The 21,865-nt window shown below is 44.4% G+C and overlaps 2 protein-coding genes across 6 annotated transcripts in view; one reads left to right on the forward strand and one right to left on the reverse strand.

The window, feature by feature from the left end:
* Positions 1-9,483: 9,483 nt before the first annotated feature.
* Positions 9,484-13,308, reverse strand: LOC137434490 (uncharacterized). 2 transcript variants are annotated; one of them, XM_068127546.2, is made up of 3 exons: positions 13,027-13,308; positions 11,779-11,935; positions 9,484-11,691 (listed from the first exon to the last, which is right to left on the reverse strand). In XM_068127546.2, exons 1-3 carry the CDS (start codon positions 13,154-13,156, stop codon positions 11,010-11,012), a joined length of 969 nt encoding a protein of 322 aa, XP_067983647.1. In that variant the 5' UTR covers positions 13,157-13,308; the 3' UTR covers positions 9,484-11,009. The 2 variants fall into 2 exon arrangements, with proteins under 2 accessions (XP_067983647.1, XP_067983648.1); XM_068127547.2 differs by having other exon boundaries at positions 9,484-11,688; positions 13,027-13,283.
* A 680-nt stretch (positions 13,309-13,988) lies between these two features.
* Positions 13,989-21,865, forward strand: part of BSCL2 (BSCL2 lipid droplet biogenesis associated, seipin) — a 67,282-nt gene continuing 59,405 nt past the window's right edge. For 2 of the 4 annotated variants that reach the window (XM_078785605.1, XM_068127549.2), the window contains exons 1-2: positions 14,012-14,216; positions 14,310-14,420. Coding sequence is in view for 2 of the 4 variants with exons in the window: in XM_068127549.2 (XP_067983650.1) it covers positions 14,367-14,420 (54 nt within the window). In the remaining 2 variants the exon portion in view is untranslated. Of the gene's footprint in view, positions 14,217-14,309; positions 14,421-21,865 lie in introns of all 4 variants that reach the window. The other 2 variants (XM_068127548.2, XM_068127551.2) reach the window with 2 other exon arrangements.

Consider the following 21,865-nt stretch of genomic DNA (forward strand, 5'->3'; position numbering starts at 1 on the left):
AGATAGTGAGACCCAAAATCTTGAGTGACAGAACTTCTTGGAGAGGATTATTCAGAAAGTGGATGGGAGGGTTGTCCAGTCGGTCTTTTCGGAGAGACATCGTAAGAGTGTGAGATTTGTCAGGATTGAAAGACATGTTCCACTTGTTTGCCCAGTCTGTGATTTTGTCCAGGTCTGCAGAGACTGAGGAGGCTGCAGACTGCCGATCTGAGGGATGAGGAATGGAGCGACAGAGAGTAGAGTCATCAGCAAAGAGATAGAGAGGATTTTCAAAAGAGTTGGAGAGATCATTGATGAAGACCAGAAAAAGCACAGGGCCCAGAACACTGCCTTGGGGAACTCCAGCCTGAACAGGAAGGGGAGATGAGAGAAACCCATTCAGGGCCACACGTTCACTACGACTAGAGAGGAAGTCTGCCAGCCATGCGTGGAGATTTCCATGGACACGAAAGGCGGATAGTTTGGAGAGCAGAGGGGGGTGCCATACCGTATCGAAGGCATGTGATATGTCAAGGGAGACAGCTCTAATTTCCTGTTTACCTCCATCCATTGTTGAGAAAGCAGAAGCAGCATGTCCAGAGTAGAGTGACCAGGTCTGAAACCAAATTGATGATCAGAGATCAAGCCATTGGAGAAGAGGAAAGATTTCATATCCGAAGCAATGATGGATTCCATGACTTTGCTGATAATTGGGAGAAGGCTGATTGGTCTGTAGTTGCTAGGATCTGTTTTTGCACCTTTTTGTGCAAAGCGGTGATGTTGGCTGATTTCCAAGCAGATGGCAGATGACCTTGAGCAAAAGAGAGGATGAAGAGAACAGAGAGAGGGAGTGAAAGAGCGGAAGAACAGGATTTTAGGACCCGTGGGCTGATGCCGTCAGGTCCAGTTGCAGAATCAGAGTCTATGGTTGACAGAAACTTTTCCACCTTGTCAGGAGGAAAGGACACAGAGTCCAGGAGCAGCTGGGTACGGTGGGTACAGAGAGGGATGGGTTTGGGACACAAGATTTAGAGGCAAACACAGAGTTGAGGCATTCAGCTTTTTCATGTGCGGAGTCAGCCGTGTAGCCGTTTCAGGTGAGGGAGGGGATGGAGGGGGAACAAACACCAGAAACAGATTTGACCAGACGCCACCAGGATTTGGAAGAGGGAGACAGATAAGAGAGTTCGGTCTTGAGAACGGAGAGATATTGTTTCCTGGCTCTCCTGAGGGTGGACACACACTTGTTTCGGGCTTTATGAAAGGAAATGAGATTTCCTTCCGTTGGATTTGCTTTCCAGGAGACGAAAGCAAGTCGTTTCTGGGCAACAGCCTCACCACAAGATTCCGTGTACCATGGACGGGAGGAAGGGTATGACAACTGTAGACAAGATGGGATAAATCTGTGCATGAGAGAGAGCAATTTACTTTGGAAGAATTCCCAGGATGAGTTGATGTCAGAGGCGGTCGAGATGGGAGACCAGGCCAGATGATTGATGGCTGCTTGAAGACCGTGCCAGTTGGCCTGAAGAGGAGAGGGAGACGAAGAGGAGAGGGAAATGCTAGACTTGTCGACGCTGAGAAGGCTCTCTGAGAATGGTCAGAGAGATGTCCACTTTAACAAGCACATGATCAGATAGGCCGATTGGAGCAGAAGAAGAGCAGCAGACATTTTCAGGGAAGTTAGTCAATCATTCATTAATTGAGGGGTTATTTAATTATTAGCGATTAATTAAGTACTTATTTAATTAATCAAATTTCCTTTCTCTTCTGACCATTAACTCAGGCACCTTTTGAGTTAGGAAGCTGATATTTGGACATGCCAATGACCAGGTGATTTGGCTGCAAAGGCTATTTTTGATTTATTAATTAATCAATCAATTAATCGATTAATTATTTAATTATTCGATTAATGACTCATTGTTTTTTCAGTTACAGATTCGGATGAAATGGTGGTGGTTTATGTGTTCTGTGACCGAATTGATTAATAATTTAATTTTTTTATGATTATTATTTATTTATTTTCATTATTAATCATTTATTTATTTTCTTTCTCATTTGGCCAATATCTCAGGCACGTTTTGAGCTCGGAAGCTAATATTTGGACATGAGTGACCAAGTGATGTGGCTATCAAGGATATTTTTGATTTATTGATTAATCAATTAAACGATTAATTATTTAATTATTCGATTAATTACTAAAAAAAAATTCAGTTACAGATTCTGATGAAATGGTGGTGGTTTATGTGTTCTGTGACTGAATTGATTAATAATTTAATTTTTTAATGATTATTATTTATTTATTTTAATTATTAATCATTTATTTACTTTCTTTCTCATTTGGCCAATATCTCAGGCATGTTTTGAGCTGGGAAGCTAATATTTGGACATGACAGTGACCAAGTGATGTGGCTACCAAGGATATTTTTGATTTATTGATTACTCATTTAATCGATTGGATTAATTATTTATTGATTAATCGATTAATTATTTATTGATTAATCAATTAATTATTTAATTTTTTATTAATGACTTATTTAATTAAATTTCTAAAAGATACATCTTCGGATGAAGCACTAGTGGTTTAGTTATGCTATTAGCCAATTGATTAAGAAAATATTTTGTGATAACGTTTTATTGATTTTAATTATACGATTAATCAATCAATTAGTGTGCACTTCTCCCTCCCAATGCAGCCTCAATGAGCTGCACTGCGGTATTGCCGGGCGCCCGAGGTGCCCCGGCAATGCCGCGCTGTAGGATATTTAATTATTTGGCATGGGGGCGGTGTACTTTGAATGTATCTGTACTTGTTGAATTCTCCTCTCATTACTTTTTCTGGAGGGTCTTGTGCACATTGTGATGTTGTTGAATTCTCATCTCATGACTTTTTTCTCAAGGATCTTGTGCACATTTTGATGTTATTGATTTCTCCTCTCATGACTTTTTTTTCTCCAGGATCTTGTGCACATTTTGCTCTTATTGAATTCTCTTCTCATGACTTTTTTCTCAAGGATATTGTGCACATTTTGATGTTATTGAATTCTCCTCTCATGACCTTTTTCTCGAGGATCTTGTGCACATTGTGATGTTGAATTCTCCTCTCATGGCTTTTTTTTCGAGGATCTTGTGCACATTTTGCTGTTATTGAATTCTCTTCTCATGACTTTTTTCTCAAGAATATTGTGCACATTGTGATGTTGTTGAATTCTCCTCATGACTTTGTTCTCGAGGATCTTGTGCACATTGTGATGTTATTGAATCCTCATCTCATGATTTTTTTCTCGAGGATCTTGTGCACATTTTGATGTTATTGATTTCTCCTCTCATGACTTTGTTCTCGAGGATCTTGTGCACATTGTGATGTTATTGAATCCTCATCTCATGATTTTTTTCTCGAGGGTCTTGTGCACATTGTGATGTTGTTGAATTCTCATCTCATGACTTTTTTCTCAAGGATCTTGTGCACATTTTGATGTTATTGATTTCTCCTCTCATGACTTTTTTTTCTCCAGGATCTTGTGCACATTTTGCTCTTATTGAATTCTCTTCTCATGACTTTTTTCTCAAGGATATTGTGCACATTTTGATGTTATTGAATTCTCCTCTCATGACCTTTTTCTCGAGGATCTTGTGCACATTATGATGTTGAATTCTCCTCTCATGGCTTTTTTTTCGAGGATCTTGTGCACATTTTGATGTTATTGAATTCTCCTCTCCTGACTTTTTTTTCTCCAGGATCTTGTGCACATTGTGATGTTATTCAATCCTCATCTCATGACTTTTTTCTCGAGGATCTTGTGCACATTTTGCTGTTATTGAATTCTCTTCTCATGACTTTTTTCTCCAGGATCTTGTGCACATTTTTCTGTTATTCAATTCTCCTCTCATGACTTTTTTCTCGAGGATCTTGTGCACATTGTGATGTTATTCAATCCTCATCTCATGACTTTTTTCTCGAGGATCTTGTGCACATTTTGCTGTTATTGAATTCTCTTCTCATGACTTTTTTCTCGAGGATCTTGTGCACATTGTGATGTTGAATTCTCCTCTCATGGCTTTTTTCTCGAGGATCTTGTGCACATTTTGCTGTTATTGAATTCTCTTCTCATGACTTTTTTCTCAAGAATATTGTGCACATTGTGATGTTGTTGAATTCTCCTCATGACTTTGTTCTCGAGGATCTTGTGCACATTGTGATGTTGTTGAATTCTCATGACTTTTTTCTCGAGGATCTTGTGCACATTTTGCTGTTATTGAATTCTCATTTCATGACTTTTTTCTCAAGGATATTGTGCACATTGTGATGCTGTTGAATTATCCTCTCATGACTTTTTTTCTCAAGGATCTTGTGCACATTGTGATGGTATTCAATCCTCATCTCATGACTTTTTTTCTCTCAAGGATCTTGTGCACATTTTTATGTTGTTGAATTCTCCTCATGACTTTTTTCTCAAGGATCTTGTGCACATTGTGATGTTGTTGAATTCTCCTCATGACTTTTTTCTCAAGGATCTTGTGCACATTTTGCTCTTATTGAATTCTCTTCTCATGACTTTTTTCTCAAGGATCTTGTGCACATTGTGATGCTGTTGAATTCTCCTCATGACTTTTTTCTCGACGATCCTGTGCACATTGTGATGTTGTTGAATTCTCCTCATGACTTTTTTCTCAAGGATATTGTGCACATTGTGATGTTGAATTCTCATCTCATGACTTTTTTTCTCGAGGATATTGTGCACATTTTGCTGTTATTGAATTCTCATCTCATGATTTTTTTTCTCGAGGATCTTGTGCACATTTTGCTGTTATTGAATTCTCATTTCATGATTTTTTTCTCAAGGATCTTGTGCACATTGTGATGTTGTTGAATTATCCTCTCATGACTTTTTTCTCAAGGATCTTGTGCACATTGTGATGGTATTCAATCCTCATCTCATGACTTTTTTCTCAAGGATCTTGTGCACATTTTGATGTTGTTGAATTCTCCTCATGACTTTTTTCTCAAGGATCTTGTGCACATTGTGATGTTATTGAATCCTCATGACTTTTTTCTCGAGGATCTTGTGCACATTTTGATGTTGTTGAATTCTCCTCATGACTTTTTTCTCAAGGATCTTGTGCACATTTTGCTGTTGTTGAATTCTCCTCATGACTTTTCTCTCTGGGATATTGTACACATTTTGATGTTATTGAATTTTCATCTCCTGTCTTGTTTCTCTCTGGGATCTTGTCCACATTTTGATGTTATTGAATTTTCATCTCCTGTCTTTTTTCTCTCCAGGATCTTGTGCACATTGTGATGTTGTTGAATTATCCTCTCATGTCTTTTTTTTCCTCTAGGATCTTGTACACATTTTGATGTTATTGAATTCTCATCTCATGACTTTTTTCTCTTGGATCTTGTGCACATTGTGATGTTGAATTCTCCTCCTATGTCTTTTTTTTTCTCTGGGATCTTGTGCACATTTTGATGTTATTGAATTCTCATCATCTTTTTTTCTCTCTAGGATCTTGTACACATTGTGATCCTGTTGAATTATCCTCATGTCTTTTTTCTCTCCAGGATCTTGTGCACATTATGATGTTGTTGAATTCTCATCTCATGACTTTTTTTTCTGCAGGATCTTGTGCACATTTTGCTGTTTTTGAATTATCATCTCATGACTTATTTTTCTCCAGGATCTTGTGCACATTGTGATGTTGTTGAATTCTCCTCATGACTTTGTTCTCAAGGATATTGTGCACATTGTGATGTTGTTGAATTCTCCTCTCATGGCTTTTTTCTCGAGGATCTTGTGCACATTTTGCTGTTATTGAATTCTCTTCTCATGACTTTTTTTTCTGCAGGATCTTGTGCACATTATGATGTTGTTGAATTCTCATCTCATGACTTTTTTTTCTGCAGGATCTTGTGCACATTTTGCTGTTTTTGAATTATCATCTCATGACTTATTTTTCTCCAGGATCTTGTGCACATTGTGATGTTGTTGAATTCTCCTCATGACTTTGTTCTCAAGGATATTGTGCACATTGTGATGTTGTTGAATTCTCCTCTCATGGCTTTTTTCTCGAGGATCTTGTGCACATTTTGCTGTTATTGAATTCTCTTCTCATGACTTTTTTCTCAAGGATATTGTGCACATTGTGATGTTGTTGAATTCTCCTCATGACTTTTTTCTCAAGGATATTGTGCACATTGTGATGTTATTGAATTCTCCTCTCATGGCTTTTTTCTCAAGGATCTTGTGCACATTTTGCTGTTATTGAATTCTCATTTCATGACTTTTTTCTCAAGGATCTTGTGCACATTGTGATGTTGTTGAAGTATCCTCTCATGACTTTTTTTCTGCAGGATCTTGTGCACATTTTGCTGTTTTTGAATTCTCATCTCATGACTTATTTTTCTCCAGGATCTTGTGCACATTTTGCTGTTTTTGAATTCTCATCTCATGACTTATTTTTCTCCAGGATCTTGTGCACATTTTGCTGTTTTTGAATTCTCCTCTCATGGCTTTTTTCTCGAGGATCTTGTACACATTTTGCTGTTATTGAATTCTCTTCTCATGACTTTTTTCTCAAGGATATTGTGCACATTTTGATGTTATTGAATTCGCCTCATGACTTTTTTCTCGAGGATCTTGTGCACATTGTGATGTTGTTGAATTCTCCTCTCATGGCTTTTTGCTCGAGGATCTTGTGCACGTTTTGCTGTTATTGAATTCTCTTCTCATGACTTTTTTCTCAAGGATATTGTGCACATTTTGATGTTATTGAATTCTCCTCTCATGGCTTTTTGCTCGAGGATCTTGTGCACGTTTTGCTGTTATTGAATTCTCCTCATGACTTTTTTCTCGAGGATCTTGTGCACATTGTGATGTTGTTGAATTCTCCTCTCATGGCTTTTTGCTCGAGGATCTTGTGCACGTTTTGCTGTTGTTGAATTCTCCTCATGACTTTTTTCTCGAGGATCTTGTGCACATTGTGATGTTGTTGAATTCTCCTCATGACTTTTTTCTCGAGGATCTTGTGCACATTTTGCTGTTATTGAATTCTCTTCTCATGACTTTTTTCTCAAGGATATTGTGCACATTGTGATGTTATTGAATCCTCATCTCATGATTTTTTCTCTCGAGGATCTTGTGCATATTTTGCTGTTAGTGTTATTGAATTTTCATCTCGTCTTTTTTTCTCTCTCGGATCTTTGCACATTTTGATGTTGTTGAATTCTCCCCATCTTTTTTCTCTCTCGGATATTGTGCACATTTTGATCTTATTAAATTCTCATCTCATGACTTTTTCTCTCTCGGATCTTGTGCACATTTTGATGTAATTGAATTCTCATCTCATGACTTCTCAAGGATCTTGTGCACATTGTGATGTTATTGAATCCTCATCTCGTCTTTTTTTTCTCTCTAGGATCTTGTGCACATTTTTATGTTATTGAATTCTCATCATGACTTTTTTCTCTCTCGGATCTTGTGCACATTTTGATGTTATTGAATTCTCATCTCATTACTTTTTTCTCTCTGATGTTGTGCACATTGTGATGTTGAATTCTCCTCATGTCTTTTTTCTCTCTGGGATCTTGTGCACATTTTGATGTTATTGAATTCTCATCTCGTCATTTTCTCTCTCTAGGATCTTGTGCACATTTTGATGTTATTGAATTCTCATCTCATTACTTTTTTCTTAAGGATCTTGTGCACATTTTGTGTTGTTGAATTCTCATCTCATGACTTTTTTCTCAAGGATCTTGTGCACATTTTGATGTTATTGAATTCTCCTCTCATGACTTTTATTTCTCCAGGATCTTGTGCACATTTTGCTGTTATTGAATCCTCATCTCATGACTTTTTTTCTTGAGGATCTTGTGCACATTTTGCTGTTATTGAATTCTCATCTCATGACTTTTTTCTCAAGGATATTGTGCACATTTTGATGTTGTTGAATCCTCATCTCATGACTTTTTTTCTTGAGGATCTTGTGCACATTTTGCTGTTCGTGAATTCTCATCTCATGACTTTTTTCTCTCTGGGATCTTGTGGACAATTTGATGTTATTGAATTCTCATCTCGTCTTTTTTTCTCTCTCAGATCTTTGCACATTTTGATGTTGTTGAATTCTCCCCATCTTTTTTCTCTCTCGGATCTTGTGCACATTTTTATCTTATTAAATTCTCATCTCATGACTTTTTCTCTCTGTCGGATCTTGTGCACATTTTGATGTAATTGAATTCTCATCTCATGACTTTTCTCAAGGATCTTGTGCACATTGTGATGTTATTGAATCCTCATCATGACTTTTTTCTCTCGAGGATCTTGTGCACATTTTGATGTTATTGAATTCTCATCTCATTACTTTTTTCTCTCGGATGTTGTGCACATTGTGATGTTGAATTCTCCTCATGTCTTTTTCTCTCTGGGATCTTGTGCACATTGTGATGTTGTTGAATTATCCTCTCATGTCTTTTTTCTCTCCAGGATCTTGTGCACATTTTGTGTTTTTGAATTCTCATCTCATGACCTTTTTCTCAAGGAACTTGTGCACATTTTGAAGTTATTGAATTCTCGTCATGATTTTTTTGTCGGGTCTTGTGCAAATTTTGATGTTATTGAATTCTCATCTTTTCTTTTCTCTCTAGGATCTTGTGCACATTGTGATGTTGTTGAATTCTCATCTCATGACTTTTTTTTCTCAAGGATCCTGTGCATATTTTGTGTTGTTGAATTCTCATCTAATGCCTTTTTTTCTCTTGGATCTTCTGCACATTTTGATGTTATTGAATTCTCATCTCACGACTTTTTTCTGTTGGGTCTTGTGCACATTTTGTGTTGTTGAATTCTCATCTCATGACTTTTTTCTCAAGGATCTTGTGCACATTGTGATGTTATTCAATCCTCATCTCATGACTTTTTTTCTGAAGGATCTTGTGCACATCTTGTGTTGTTGAATTCTCATCTAATGACTTTTTTTCTGTGGGGTCTTGTGCACATTTTGATGTTATTGAATTCTCTCATGACTTTTTTTTTCTCCAGGATCTTGTGCACATTTTGATGTTGAATTCGCTTCTCATGACTTTTTTTCTCTCTACGGTATTGTGCTCATTTTGCTGTTGTCCACAAACGCATAAAATTAGCATATTGCATCACTATTTCGGCAATAATTAGACAAATTAACTTATGAAACAACCCCAATTTTACTATCTCGTCCATTTCGTGATAATCTATGCGTGTGCAAAATTTCAAGTTCATTGGGCCATCAACAGGTGAGATCTCTTACATTGGAAATAATAACAAATCATGAATGTCACCAGATATCTAACACGACTTGATAACCAAGATTGAATGTACTGATGTTTTAGTCCTGCTTTTGATTTGTGTGCAAGCTCATCCATGAGTCTTAAATCTGGAAAAAGAAAGATTCAATGGGGAAGCCTCACCCAGAAGAAATCACCAATCCAGGTAAATCCTGCACGTGCCGTGAGTAAAGCCTGTAGCCATGTTGATGAGAATTGGAACAAGTTTATTGAATCCCACACAGTACAAATAAATTGTCCATGCAGTGTCCCCTTGTAGTACTCTCTACGAGTCCCAATACACAACGAAATCATGACACCAGATCCACGGGATTAGATGCAAGAGATGGAATTTTAACAAAACACTTGAAACAGACTTTAATATACAGTACAGAAAAATTAAATGGCACAAAAATTGGCACATCATGATTGGAATAGTGAAATAAATCGTAACAAAGTGGCTCTTTCCATTGATTGGTCAATCCAACATGACGTCACTGGTGTCATATTCATAGGGTTGTTCATTTTTGGGGTCTGCCTCACTGTCTGCCCCTCATGATGAACTGCTCAGCTGATGATCCAGACAGTTATGAAATCAGTCACTCGGTCAGTTAACCAGTTTCACAGTGATATAGTGGATATACCTATAGATAGATGCAAGTGTGCTGTGACAGTGAGAGGTACCTACTTTTTTGATATTCGTTTGTCTCAAAAATCTCATATCAAAGTGTAGTTCTATCTTGATCTCTCCTTCTCTCTTTGTATGTTTGTGTGTATGTCTGTTTGTTTGTGTGTATGTCTGTTTGTTTGTGTGTGTTTCTCATTGTGGTGAAGCATCTCCCATGTAAATTGTCCTCAATTATTGGGAAATTTACTAGGACATTCTGTAACCTCCAAAGGTATTCTACCTGCTATAAAAAGTGACTAATGTAAAATAACCTCCAAAACGGACGACAAATATCTCACGATCTTGGGTAGAACAGTTATAGCGTTGATCTATATCTGCCTAATTCAGTGACATTTGGAAACGACTACTGTTGTGGACCCACCGTTTGGAGAGGTTCCGAGCTTGAAGGGTCGAAACGTCGGTGATGAACAGAGTCCAGCTGATTATCTAAAAGGTCAGTAGATCAGTTACTAGGCCATTTCAGTGGTGTAAGTGTGTTGTGAGAGCATTGGTGGCTTGGAATTTATCGGTGTTGTTGAAGCTAATGGAATTATTCAGATCTCCTTCTCTCCCCTCATTCTCCTACCCACTCTCTGCCAATCCTCCCATCCCCCAATCCACCAACCCTCTTATTCTCCTACATTCTTTCTGGCCACCGCCTCATTCTCCCACTCGCCGCCTCTGCCCCCCCCCCCCCCCCAAATATCTCCCTCTATCATTATACCAAAAAGTTTGAAGGTCTGACTAAAACCTAATCTCTTTCCTTTTATATGCTTCAACAATCTTCTGCAGTCTCAAAAAGTACCATCCAATCAACTGTAGCCATAGGAACAATCACAACTGTTGTTTTGCTGTAGTAAAAAAAAAAAAAACACCCCCAATTCTGACACATCACCACCCTCTCTGTAAACGACTGGACACGTGTATGGGGACGGTGGCTGAGCACAGCTCACTCCCAAGTCTCATGTGAGCACAGCCCTGTTACGAGGTGGGGATGATCCTTGTGAAACATTTTGAGCTGGAAACGAGAAAATCGCTTCTCTTCTTTTCATTTGAACAAACTCGTCATCGGAATACACTCAACTTGCACTGTGGCAACTCCAGTTGGAGAAGCTGGACATGGCCTAGCTCTAGGACTTGTTCAGACCTATTGGCGGTCACACCATCAGAGTCCCTGTTCTGTGTGGGAAGAGGTCCCGTTAAAGAAGGGTTGACAACAGATGGATTTTGCGACGTGGATGCAAGCTGCTGCATCTCTGCGTTGAGCACCACCTGGTGCAGCTGCATCCGTACCTGTGCTTGCCAGTATGGCGTGAAACGCTTGGCAATGCGTGACAGCGCTAAAAAGAATTGGTCCATATCATCATCGGCGTTTTCTTTCTTCTGAGATCTCATCCGCCTCTGGTACTCATCGAATGCCCGCTCGAGCTCCTGCCGCCTGCTTTCCCCCTCGTCGTCCCTTTCCCGGCTCCGCTCCGCCAGCAATTCCAGGATGCCATCCACGTTGCTGTGATGAGGCCTGCACAACCTTCGATGCTTGCTTACGGTAGAGTCTTGCAGCAGAGCATGTGTGCATAGGGAAGTCGATAAATGTCTTGTTTCGTTTTCTGGCACAGGAGACATCTCACCTGGGGATGCGCTGCTTTCCATTGCATCTTCGTCGGCGTCCCCACCGTCGTCATGTTCCGTCGAATCCCCCTCATCTATGTCCGCTTCATTGCACTTGGAGTCCAAATCTGACCACCTGCTGAATGACAACAAAGAGGGAACATGATTAGGTAAATACATCTTAAGGGCAGCACTTTCACAGCATGCAACAAGTCCGGGAACTTACTGTCGCCGCTCAATTGTTGGCATCAAGAATGCCAATTGTTCCGCGAGACGGTATGGCTTCAGTTGCTTGGCATTCCTTTGGCCTTGACTTTGTAACAGCCTGCGAGACTTGAGGAATGCATCACGGATGTTTTTCCACCTCTTTTGGCAGATTCCAGCTGCAATCGGAAAAACACACAAAAAGAAGGATAGAACGACAGTACTTGGTTGCAATGTCACAATCCAAGGAGTTTGGTGAAAAAGATTTTCTAACATTCCTAATGATACGTTTTTCCCTTCTCGCTCATCCCTGACTATAGCTTCAGCATTCCCATTGATAGAGCAGCCGTGAAGCTCATTCTGGATGTGGGATCTGAGACCTCTTCCTGGTGGTTGTACCCCCCACCCCCAATGCAAGTAGGGGGGCAAATGTTCCCCATTCTTCCCTGCTGCCTGGATTCATCAGGGCAGCGTGGTCATGTTCAGAGTGCTGATGGGTCCACATGGACCTTTCTCTGTGTCTCTGTCTCTCTCTCTCTCCTTTGTGAAGGTGGAGGTGCACCATCCTGGATGTGGGGAATCATTGGGTCGCTCCTGCGAGATCGATCGGCTGTCTCCGTGCCACAGCCTTGTTTGAGAGAACTGTCTGGGGCAATACAACAACAACAACACGAACCACCACCTCAACCAAAAACATCAATCGTCAGTGATTTTAGAGTTTGTGGCCATTTCACAACAGGGTCCCGGTACCAACAGCACATCCTGGGAGGACCAAGGGACACTGGGTCGCCTCCGATGACGCCGTCGCGAATCACCAAAACTGGGCCAAACTTTGCTGCTAAGATCAAACCGACAATATCCACACCTGGGGAAGGTGCAACCAGAAATACGACCCAAGTGCAAGGTACAAACGATTTTTGGCATTTTTGTAGTAGCGTTGAGAGATATTATCCACCAACTACGCAGTTGCAACCACAGAACGTCGATAGCACGACGAGCAGGACCATCTGCATCCATCAACCTGACCCTGCAGCATTCTGAAGACCCAATGGTTGACCCTCACTGACATTCACACACAGCACCTTGCAGGTGTTCGAACACAATGACGCCAAAGTCAAATGCAAGTGGGTACACCTCCCTAGACCATCAATGTTCACTGTTTACCATTCCCTAACGAAGTCATTTTAGATACATTGATCGTGCAAAAGAGCCTGCTTATTGTACGGAACACGTGCTCGTTATCTCTGTGATCATTCATTAAAAACTTAACCCGGGAGATCGACGGCTTTGGAAACTGTTTTCCAAACGTTCTTTCTGCGAGTAGAGTCATTGTAGTACTTGTTTCTAGGGTCGAAGAGGGACGGATGCTTTGAGACTTCACCAATCAGCAGCTCGTCCATGGCGTTGTCGCGGCGAGCTCGAAGAGGCACCGCAGCACCTCGACCGTTCTCGCCAGGCGGGAGAGGGAAGGAGCGGTATTCCTCCGCCAGGCGGTGCGATATCACTCCGCGCCGCCCGCGTCGCGCCGCGCCGCGTCTCCGCGCCGCGTCTCCGCGCCCCGCCCCTCAACGTCGCGCCCCGCCCCTCAAGGTCGTGCCCCGCCCCTCAACGTCGCGTCCCGCCCCTCAACGTCGCGTCCCGCCCCTCAACGTCGCGCCCCGCCCCTCAACGTCGAGCGGCAACTGCATCTGAGGTCTCACAATGACCGCGTCCTTCGAGAACCTTCATTTTAATGGGATAACATCACAAGTTCAGATTTAATAATGACGAACAGAATGATCTTCATTTGTTGTATTTTTAACATGAAACCTCAGAGTGAGTGATAACACTTGTTTTGTAACAGTAACAGATTATGTTCTATTTTATACAAAAACTTCCTCATGAGATCTCATCAGATTTCCATCAGATCCCATGAGAAATGTGAGGAAGTACCGTACTTGTTAAGGTTCCCATTACACAACTAGGCCTAAAAGTAAAGGTGATGGTGAATGAAATGCGATGTCGATGTGGTCCTACGGGGCCCGTTCGGTTGCAGCGATGGAACAACCAAAACACGGAAACACCAGACGTGGATTAACGTGCTCGATTCGACTGCGGTTTAAAATAAATCATGCGATCGTAGAAACGTTGAGGAGGCGCTTTGGATGAATGGAAAATACAAAGCCAAGCCGAGAAAAAGCAGCTCTGACAGGGCGGGGCAAGTTTATGACGTAACAAAGATTTTAGCGAATCACATGCGATAATTCATTTAACCCAGATGACGTCACACGTGACGGCGCTCGGTGGCTCGGGAGGCGGAGCCGCGCATATCTTTCACGAATTTCCTGTTTTTTTTCAGATAAACTTTTGCACATGATGGAAAATACTCGATTATGAAAGAAACAGCTTTGTCTGCAAAGAAAGAGGTGGTTGTCGCGGGAGCGCGTCGTCTTGTAAGTTGTAATGAAATAAAGCTTCAAGGTGAGGAATCTCCACAGATTTTGGCTTTTATTCGAGGAACGTTACGAATATGTAACGCTCGCGCCATTGTTTCATGACGACGTGTGCATATAGACGTCACATTTAATTGGCATCTGGCGAGATCGCGCTTCAGTGCTGAGCAACATCATCATGGTCACCGACGTTATGGGGGTCGAGCTGGGACCTTTACTGCTGTGGATGCAGGTAAGGTTTACATTTAGAGGATTGTTATTATCAAACTAATCTCTGTTGTTGCTGAGACTTCATTTTCTCGATACAAAGTACGTATGAACGATGTGTGTGGAGTATATTTACTACAAAGCTATGTGTGTGTAAATGACGACATTTACAGTGTGTTCAGAGCGTTTTTAGGTGGAATGAGGATTTGTGAGACCACGGAAGTGTTTCTTCAGTAGCTCCACCCACACTCTAGCTCCTCCCCCAATGGTCCTAATACCCATCATTGTAAAGCATGGTGTTAGTTTAACGGTTAAAATGGCTGCCTTGGCATCTTAGGGTCTTGAGTTCGAGCCCCCTGTCGTTCCGTTGAATTAACACCAGGTGGGTTGACTCAGCCTGTCATCCTTCTAAGGTCGGCAAAGTGAGTACCTGCTTACTGGGAATAGGGGCACTGCATCAGAGGCACAGCTGGTGCTAACACAAATGATACAACCAGCAGTCAAAGGCTGCATATGCAGCAAGAACAACAACCCATCATTGTTTGCACGAAGCTCCCTGCACCTGTTCGTCCACACCACCACCACTCCTATCCCGCACCCACTGGGAAGACAAGTTATGAATAGTGCAAAGGTTTACTGACCCTTGCTGGACAGAGGGGGTGATTACTCTCCATTGCACAAAATATATTTGTCCCACTATCCCCTTCTCCCTATGCCCTGCCATCACTATCCCCCTCTCTCTATCCCCTGCCATCACTATCCCCCTCTCCCTATCCCGTGCCATCACTATTCCCCCTCTCCCTATCCCCTGCCATCACAATTCCCCCTCTCCCTATCCCCTGCCATCACTATCCCCCTCTCCCTATCCCCTGCCATCACTATCCCCCTCTCCCTATCCCCTGCCATCACTATTCCCCCTCTCCCTATCCCCTGCCATCACTATCCCCCTCTCCCTATCCCCTGCCATCACTATCCCCCTCTCCCTATCCCCTGCCATCACAATTCCCCCTCTCCCTATCCCCTGCCATCACTATCCCCCTCTCCGTATCCCCTGCCATCACTATCCCCCCTCTCCCTATCCCCTGCCATCACTATCCCCCTCTCCCTATCCCCTGCCATCACTATTCCCCCTCTCCCTATCCCCTGCCATCAATATCACCCTCTCCCTATCCCCTGCCATCACTATCCCCACTCTCCCTATCCCCTGCCATCACTATCCACCTCTCCCTATCCCCTGCCATCACTATCCCCCTCTCCCTATCCCCTGCCATCACTGTTCCCCCTCTCCCTATCCCCTGCCATCACTATTCCCACTCTCCCTATCTCCTGCCATCACTATTCCCTCTCTCCCTATCCCCTGCCATCACTATTCCCCCTCTCCCTATCCCATGCCATCACTATTCCCCTTCTCCCTATCCCCTGCCATCACTATCCTCCTCTCCCTATCCCCTGCCATCACTATCCTCCTCTCCCTATCCCCTGCCATCACTATCCCCCTCTCCCTATCCCCTGCCATCACGATCCCCCTCTCCCTATCCCCTGCCATCACTATCCTCCTCTCCCTATATCCCCTGCCATCACTATTCCCCCTCTCCCTATCCCCTGCCATCACTATCCTCCTCTCCCTATCCCCTGCCATCACTATTCCCGCTCCTCCCTATCCCCTGCAATCATTATTCCCCCTTTCCCTATCCCATGCCATCATTATTCCCCCTTTCCCTATCCCATGCCATCACGATCCCCCTTTCCCTATCCGCTGCCATCACTATCCACCTCTCCCTATCTCCTGCCATCACTATCCCCCTCTCCCTATTCCCTGCCATCACTATTCCTCCTCTCCCTATCCCCTGCGATCACTATTCCCCCTCTCCCTATCCCCTGCCATCACTATCCCCCTCTCCCTATCCCCTGCCATCACTATCCCCCTCTCCATATCCCCTGCCATCACTATCCACCTCTCCCTATCCCCTGCCATCACTATTCCCCCTCTCCCTATCTCCTGCCATCATTATCCCCCTCTCCCTATCTCCTGCCATCACTATCCCCCTCTCCCTATCCCCTGCCATCACTATTCCTCCTCTCCCTATCCCCTGTGATCACGATTCCCCCCTCTCCCTATCCCCTGCCATCACTATCCACCTCTCCCTATCCCCTGCCATCACTATTTCCCCTCTCCCTATCTCCTGCCATCACTATCCCCCTCTCCCTATCTCCTGCCATCACTATCCCCCTCTCCCTATCCCCTGCCATCACTATTCCCCCTTCTCCCTATCCCCTGCGATCACTATTCCACCTTTCCCTATCCCATGCCATCACTATCCCCCTCTCCCTATCCCCTGCCATCACGATCCACCTCTCCCTATCCCCTGCCATCACTATCCCCCTCTCCCTATCTCCTGCCATCACTATCCCCCTCTCCCTATCCCCTGCCGTCACTATCCTCCTCTCCCTATCCCGTGCCATCACTATCCTCCTCTCCCTATCCCGTGCCATCACCATCCTTCTCTCCCTATCCCGTGCCATCACTATTCCCCCTCTCCCTATCCCCTGCCATCACTATCCTCCTCTCCCTATCCCCTGCCATCACTACCCCCCTATCCCCTGCCATCACTATCCTCCTCTCCCTATCCCCTGCCATCACTACCCCCCTCTCCCTATCCCCTGCCATCACTATTCCCCCTTCTCCCTATCCCCTGCGATCATTATTCCCCCTTTCCCTATCCCATGCCATCACTATCCCCCTCTCCCTATCTCCTGCCATCACTATCCCCTTCTCCCTATCCCCTGCGATCACTATTCCCCCTCTCCCTATCCCGTGCCATCACTATCCTCCTCTCCCTATCCCGTGCCATCACTATCCTCCTCTCCCTATCCCGTGCCTTCACTATCCCCCTCTCCCTATCCCCTGCCATCACTATTCCCCCTCTCCCTATCCCCTGCCATCACTATCCCCCTCTCCCTATCCCCTGCCATCACTATCCCCCTCTCCCTATCTCCTGCCATCACTATCCCCCTCTCCCTATCTCCTGCCATCACTATCCCCCTCTCCCTATCCCCTGCGATCACTATTCCCCCTCTCCCTATCCCGTGCCATCACTATCCTCCTCTCCCTATCCCGTGCCATCACTATCCCCCTCTCCCTATCCCCTGCCATCACTATTCCCCCTACTCCCTATCCCCTGCGATCACTATTCCCCCTCTCCCTATCCCGTGCCATCACTATCCTCCTCTCCCTATCCCGTGCCATCACTATCCTCCTCTCCCTATCCCCTGCCATCACTATCCCCCTCTCCTTATCCCGTGCCATCACTATCCTCTCCCTATCCCGTGCCATCACTATTCCCCCTCTCCCTATCCCCTGCCATCACTATCCCCCTCTAGCCCACCCTTACCAGAGGCGGCGCTGGGGTCATGTTCAAAACTGACCAGGCAAGGCAACATCGGTCCACCACACGACCGATTGTGGTTCACAAACTTTCGAGACACCATGTGAGGGGGAGGAGCTATGTCTCACTTTGCCGACAGAGCTGGTGATAAACACAAATGCTCCATCTCAAGGAAAGAAAGCAATATTAAATAAATTATTTCTTTATGGTTAACAAGACAGGACTGTTACAAAATTATGGGATGAGGTTAGTAGAGAAAGCAGGTTGAGTGGAATAATAACAACGTTCAATGTGTACAAATGCAACAATAATCAATATAATTTGTATAATTCGTAACGACGCTCAAGCTCCTATGTATACACCTTCCATGGTGGAAAAGGGCAATAAAACATGGAAATTCCTCCAGACGTTTTGCAGTTGTGTCTCAAGCAATGTAGGCTAAGTGAGAAAATAACACCGAGTCCTCTTACTCGTGATACAATTGAGGGTTCTGAAGCGTAACTCGTAATACCCTAACCCACCATCACCAGGAGAAGCGCTACACGGTGCATATTTACGAAGAGAATTTGCATCATCCCACCTTCGGCACCCCTTGGGTGTGTTCCATTCCCAACTAGAACGGCACCCGGTAGAGCACAAACCTCCGCCAGACTGAACACTTTACGTTTTGTATCCACTGATAGGCCGGATCTGGATTCGGACTTGGACCAAAATCTAAATCGGCGTGTTCTTGTCACCAAAACCAACTCATCCACTAAGTTTTGTCGTAACTCGTCCATACCCTTTTTTAAATGTCATGATATCCAATGTATCATTTTTGGTCCCATCAAATGTCCTGTCACTAGCGATTGAGACCGCCGGATAACGAATAGCCAAACGTTTTTATTCCTGATGCGATGTCCCGAAGATGGCGGTTATGAGTGCGCGCGACATGGAGGCTGCAAGACGTTTACCTGAACGGAACCACGGGTTTATACCGAAACCACAACAAATAAATGAACTCGACAAATAAAATGCAACAATAATGAATTCAATGAAAAGAAACCAAAGAATATAATGAATGCTGAGGTAAACTAAAATTCTCTACTGTGAGGTACCTCCATGCAGTCTCGAACACGCACACAGGGAAAAGATAACAAAATAAAAATGAATCCCCTTTGGCCGGCCGGTACTTATCGTTGGCCTCAAAATGGGCCCTTTTCCAAGCCGATGGCTGTCAGAGCTTTGAGCCACCCATGCGGGAAGCGCTCAAAATGGCAGGAGCGCCGCGCTCAAAGTCGCCACCGTCGTGAGGCGAGCAGACAGGGCAGCCTCCTTAGCGTTCTCCACCGTCTATTATGGAGGGCAGCATGGCCTTCAGCTCCCTTTTTAGCCAACAGTCAACACTCCACTGTCACCATGGAGAACAGCTCTCCTCAAAGGACACCACACAATCGATCTCCCTCAAAAGAATCGCCAGCGTCCTGCTCCTCCAGCTCTGCTCTCTCTCAGCTCTCAAAGCTTCTCGCTGACGTCACCCCTGGCCCTCGTCACTCCGGGGGCGTGACCTGCCGGCTCTGCTCTTCCACGCCCATCGTACCACTCCGGGGGCATGACCTTTTGCCGTAAGTGTTCAGGTGGGTGGGCTTACTTGCTGCGAGTGTTCATAGGAGCGGCGCTGGTTGTAATTCAAGGGCCGGCACTGCTGCAAATTGTTAGGGATTGATCATAGGGGGAATCACACACTGGGGAAAACTAATCTTAATCCCTACACTAATTAGCATGCTTTCACCCCTCCCCCCACCCCTGCTTCCCATGTGAAGAACAGATTAACAACCTTAAGCTACAGTTTCCCTACTTACTGTACATTGAGATTTCTCCTACGCATCCACGGTCCATGCTGCAATTATACAGTGCTACCTTTCCTACGGTAACAATTTTTTTTTTTTTTTTTTTTTTTTGTATACAAGATCGAGGCTCGTGAAAGAGCTAACATTAATCACACAAAAAGACAAACCGACACACAAAACATAAAAAACAAGGGGAGCGGCAGACAAGATGGGGAGAGAGGGGGAAGGACACAAAAGAGAGGGGGAAGAGGGGGAAGGACACAAACACAACATTTGAGAGCAGGGACATCGGGAGGACTTGGGGGGAGGTGGGAGAGGATTAAAACATATGAACACTGCAAGGACTCTGGGGTGAATTACCGGGGGTAGAAAAGATCAAGGTTTTCGATGGGGGACGATAAGAGATGGTGGTGAACAGCTGTTTTAAAGACCTGGAGGGAGGAGTGGGATTGAAGGGAGTGGGGGAGTTTGTTCCAGAGGCGGGAGAAAAGGGGAATGAAAGAGTGAAGGTGAGCAGAGAGCCTAGACTTTGGCAGTTTAACCATAAGAGGGTTGCAGGCAGATCTTGTGCGACCTGAAGGAATATTGGGGGGACAGAGCACAGAGAGAGCTGGGGGAGCAAGGCCGGAGAGGAGTCGGTAGAAGACAGAAAGACCACCAACCTGCCTGCGGTGAGTGAGTGAAAGGCCCTCGGCGTTGACTACATCGCAGGAGATTCCAATGATTCTGAAAGCTTTGGCCTCAACAGCGTGAAGCCGAGCAAGGTGTGAGGCAGGAGCACCAGCCCAGAGGGGGGAACAGTATTCCATTGAGCTGCGGATGAAAGCCTTGTATGTGGTGAGGAGCTCAGGTGTGCCAAGGAAGGACTTCGCACGACGGAGGATGCCCAGTCGGCGACTGGCTTTGGAGGCCAGCTTGGAAATGTGGTTTTCCCAAGAAAGATCATGGCAGATAGTGAGACCCAAAAGCTTGAGCGACAGAACTTCTTGGAGAGGATTGTTGAGAAAGTAGATGGGAGGGTTGTCCAGTCGGTCCTTTCGGAGAGACATTGTAAGAGTGTGAGATTTGTCAGGATTGAAAGACATGTTCCACTTGTTTGACCAGTCTGTGATTTTGTCCAGGTCTGCAGAGAGTGAGGAGGCTGCAGACTGCCGATCTGAGGGATGAGGAATGGAGCGACAGAGAGTAGAGTCGTCAGCAAAGAGATAGAGAGGATTTTCAACAGAGTCAGAGAGATCATTGATGAAGACCAGAAAAAGCACAGGGCCCAGAACATTACCTTGGGGAACTCCAGCCTGAACAGGAAGAGGAGATGAGAGAAACCCATTCAGGGCCACACGTTGACTACGACCAGAGAGGAAGTCCGCCAGCCATATGTGGAGATTTCCATGGATACCAAAGGAGGAGAGTTTGGAGAGCAGAGCAGGGTGCCAGACCGTATCGAAGGCACGTGAAATGTCAAGGGAGACTGCTCTAATTTCCTATTTGGCGTTGAGGACCTCCATCCATTGTTGAGAAAGCAGAAGCAGCATGTCCAGAGTAGAGTGACCAGGTCTGAAACCAAATTGATGATCAGAGATCAAGCCATTGGAGAAGAGGAAAGATTTAATATCTGAAGCAATGATGGATTCCATGACTTTGCTGATAATTGGGAGAAGGCTGATTGGTCTGTAGTTGCTGGGATCTGTTTTTGCACCTTTTTTGTGCAAAGCGGTGATGTTGGCTGATTTCCAAGCAGATGGCAGATGACCTTGAGCAAAAGAGAGGGTGAAGAGAACAGAAAGAGGGAGTGAAAGAGCAGAAGAACATGATTTTAGGACCCGTGGGCTGATGCCGTCAGGACCAGTTGCAGAATCAGAGTCGAGGGTTGACAGAAACTTTTCCACCTTGTCAGGAGGAAAGGACACAGAGTCCAGGAGCAGCTGGGTACGACTGGGTACGGTGGGTACAGAGAGGGATGGGTTTGGGACACAAGATTTAGAGGCAAACACAGAGTTGAGGCATTCAGCTTTTTCACGTGCGGAGTCAGCCGTTAAGCCGTTTGAGGTGAGGGAGGGGATGGAGGGGGAACAAACACCAGAAACAGATTTGACCAGACGCCACCAGGATTTGGAAGAGGGAGACAGATAAGAGAGTTCGTTCTTGAGAATGGTGAGATATTGTTTCCTGGCTCTCCTGAGGGTGGACACACACTTGTTTCGGGCTTTGTGAAAGGAAATGAGATTTCCTTCCGTTGGATTTGCTTTCCAGGAGAC

This window comes from Myxine glutinosa, chromosome 10, assembly GCF_964187855.1.
Source record: "Myxine glutinosa chromosome 10, kmMyxGlut1.1, whole genome shotgun sequence".
Classification (NCBI taxonomy): Eukaryota; Metazoa; Chordata; class Myxini; order Myxiniformes; family Myxinidae; genus Myxine; species Myxine glutinosa.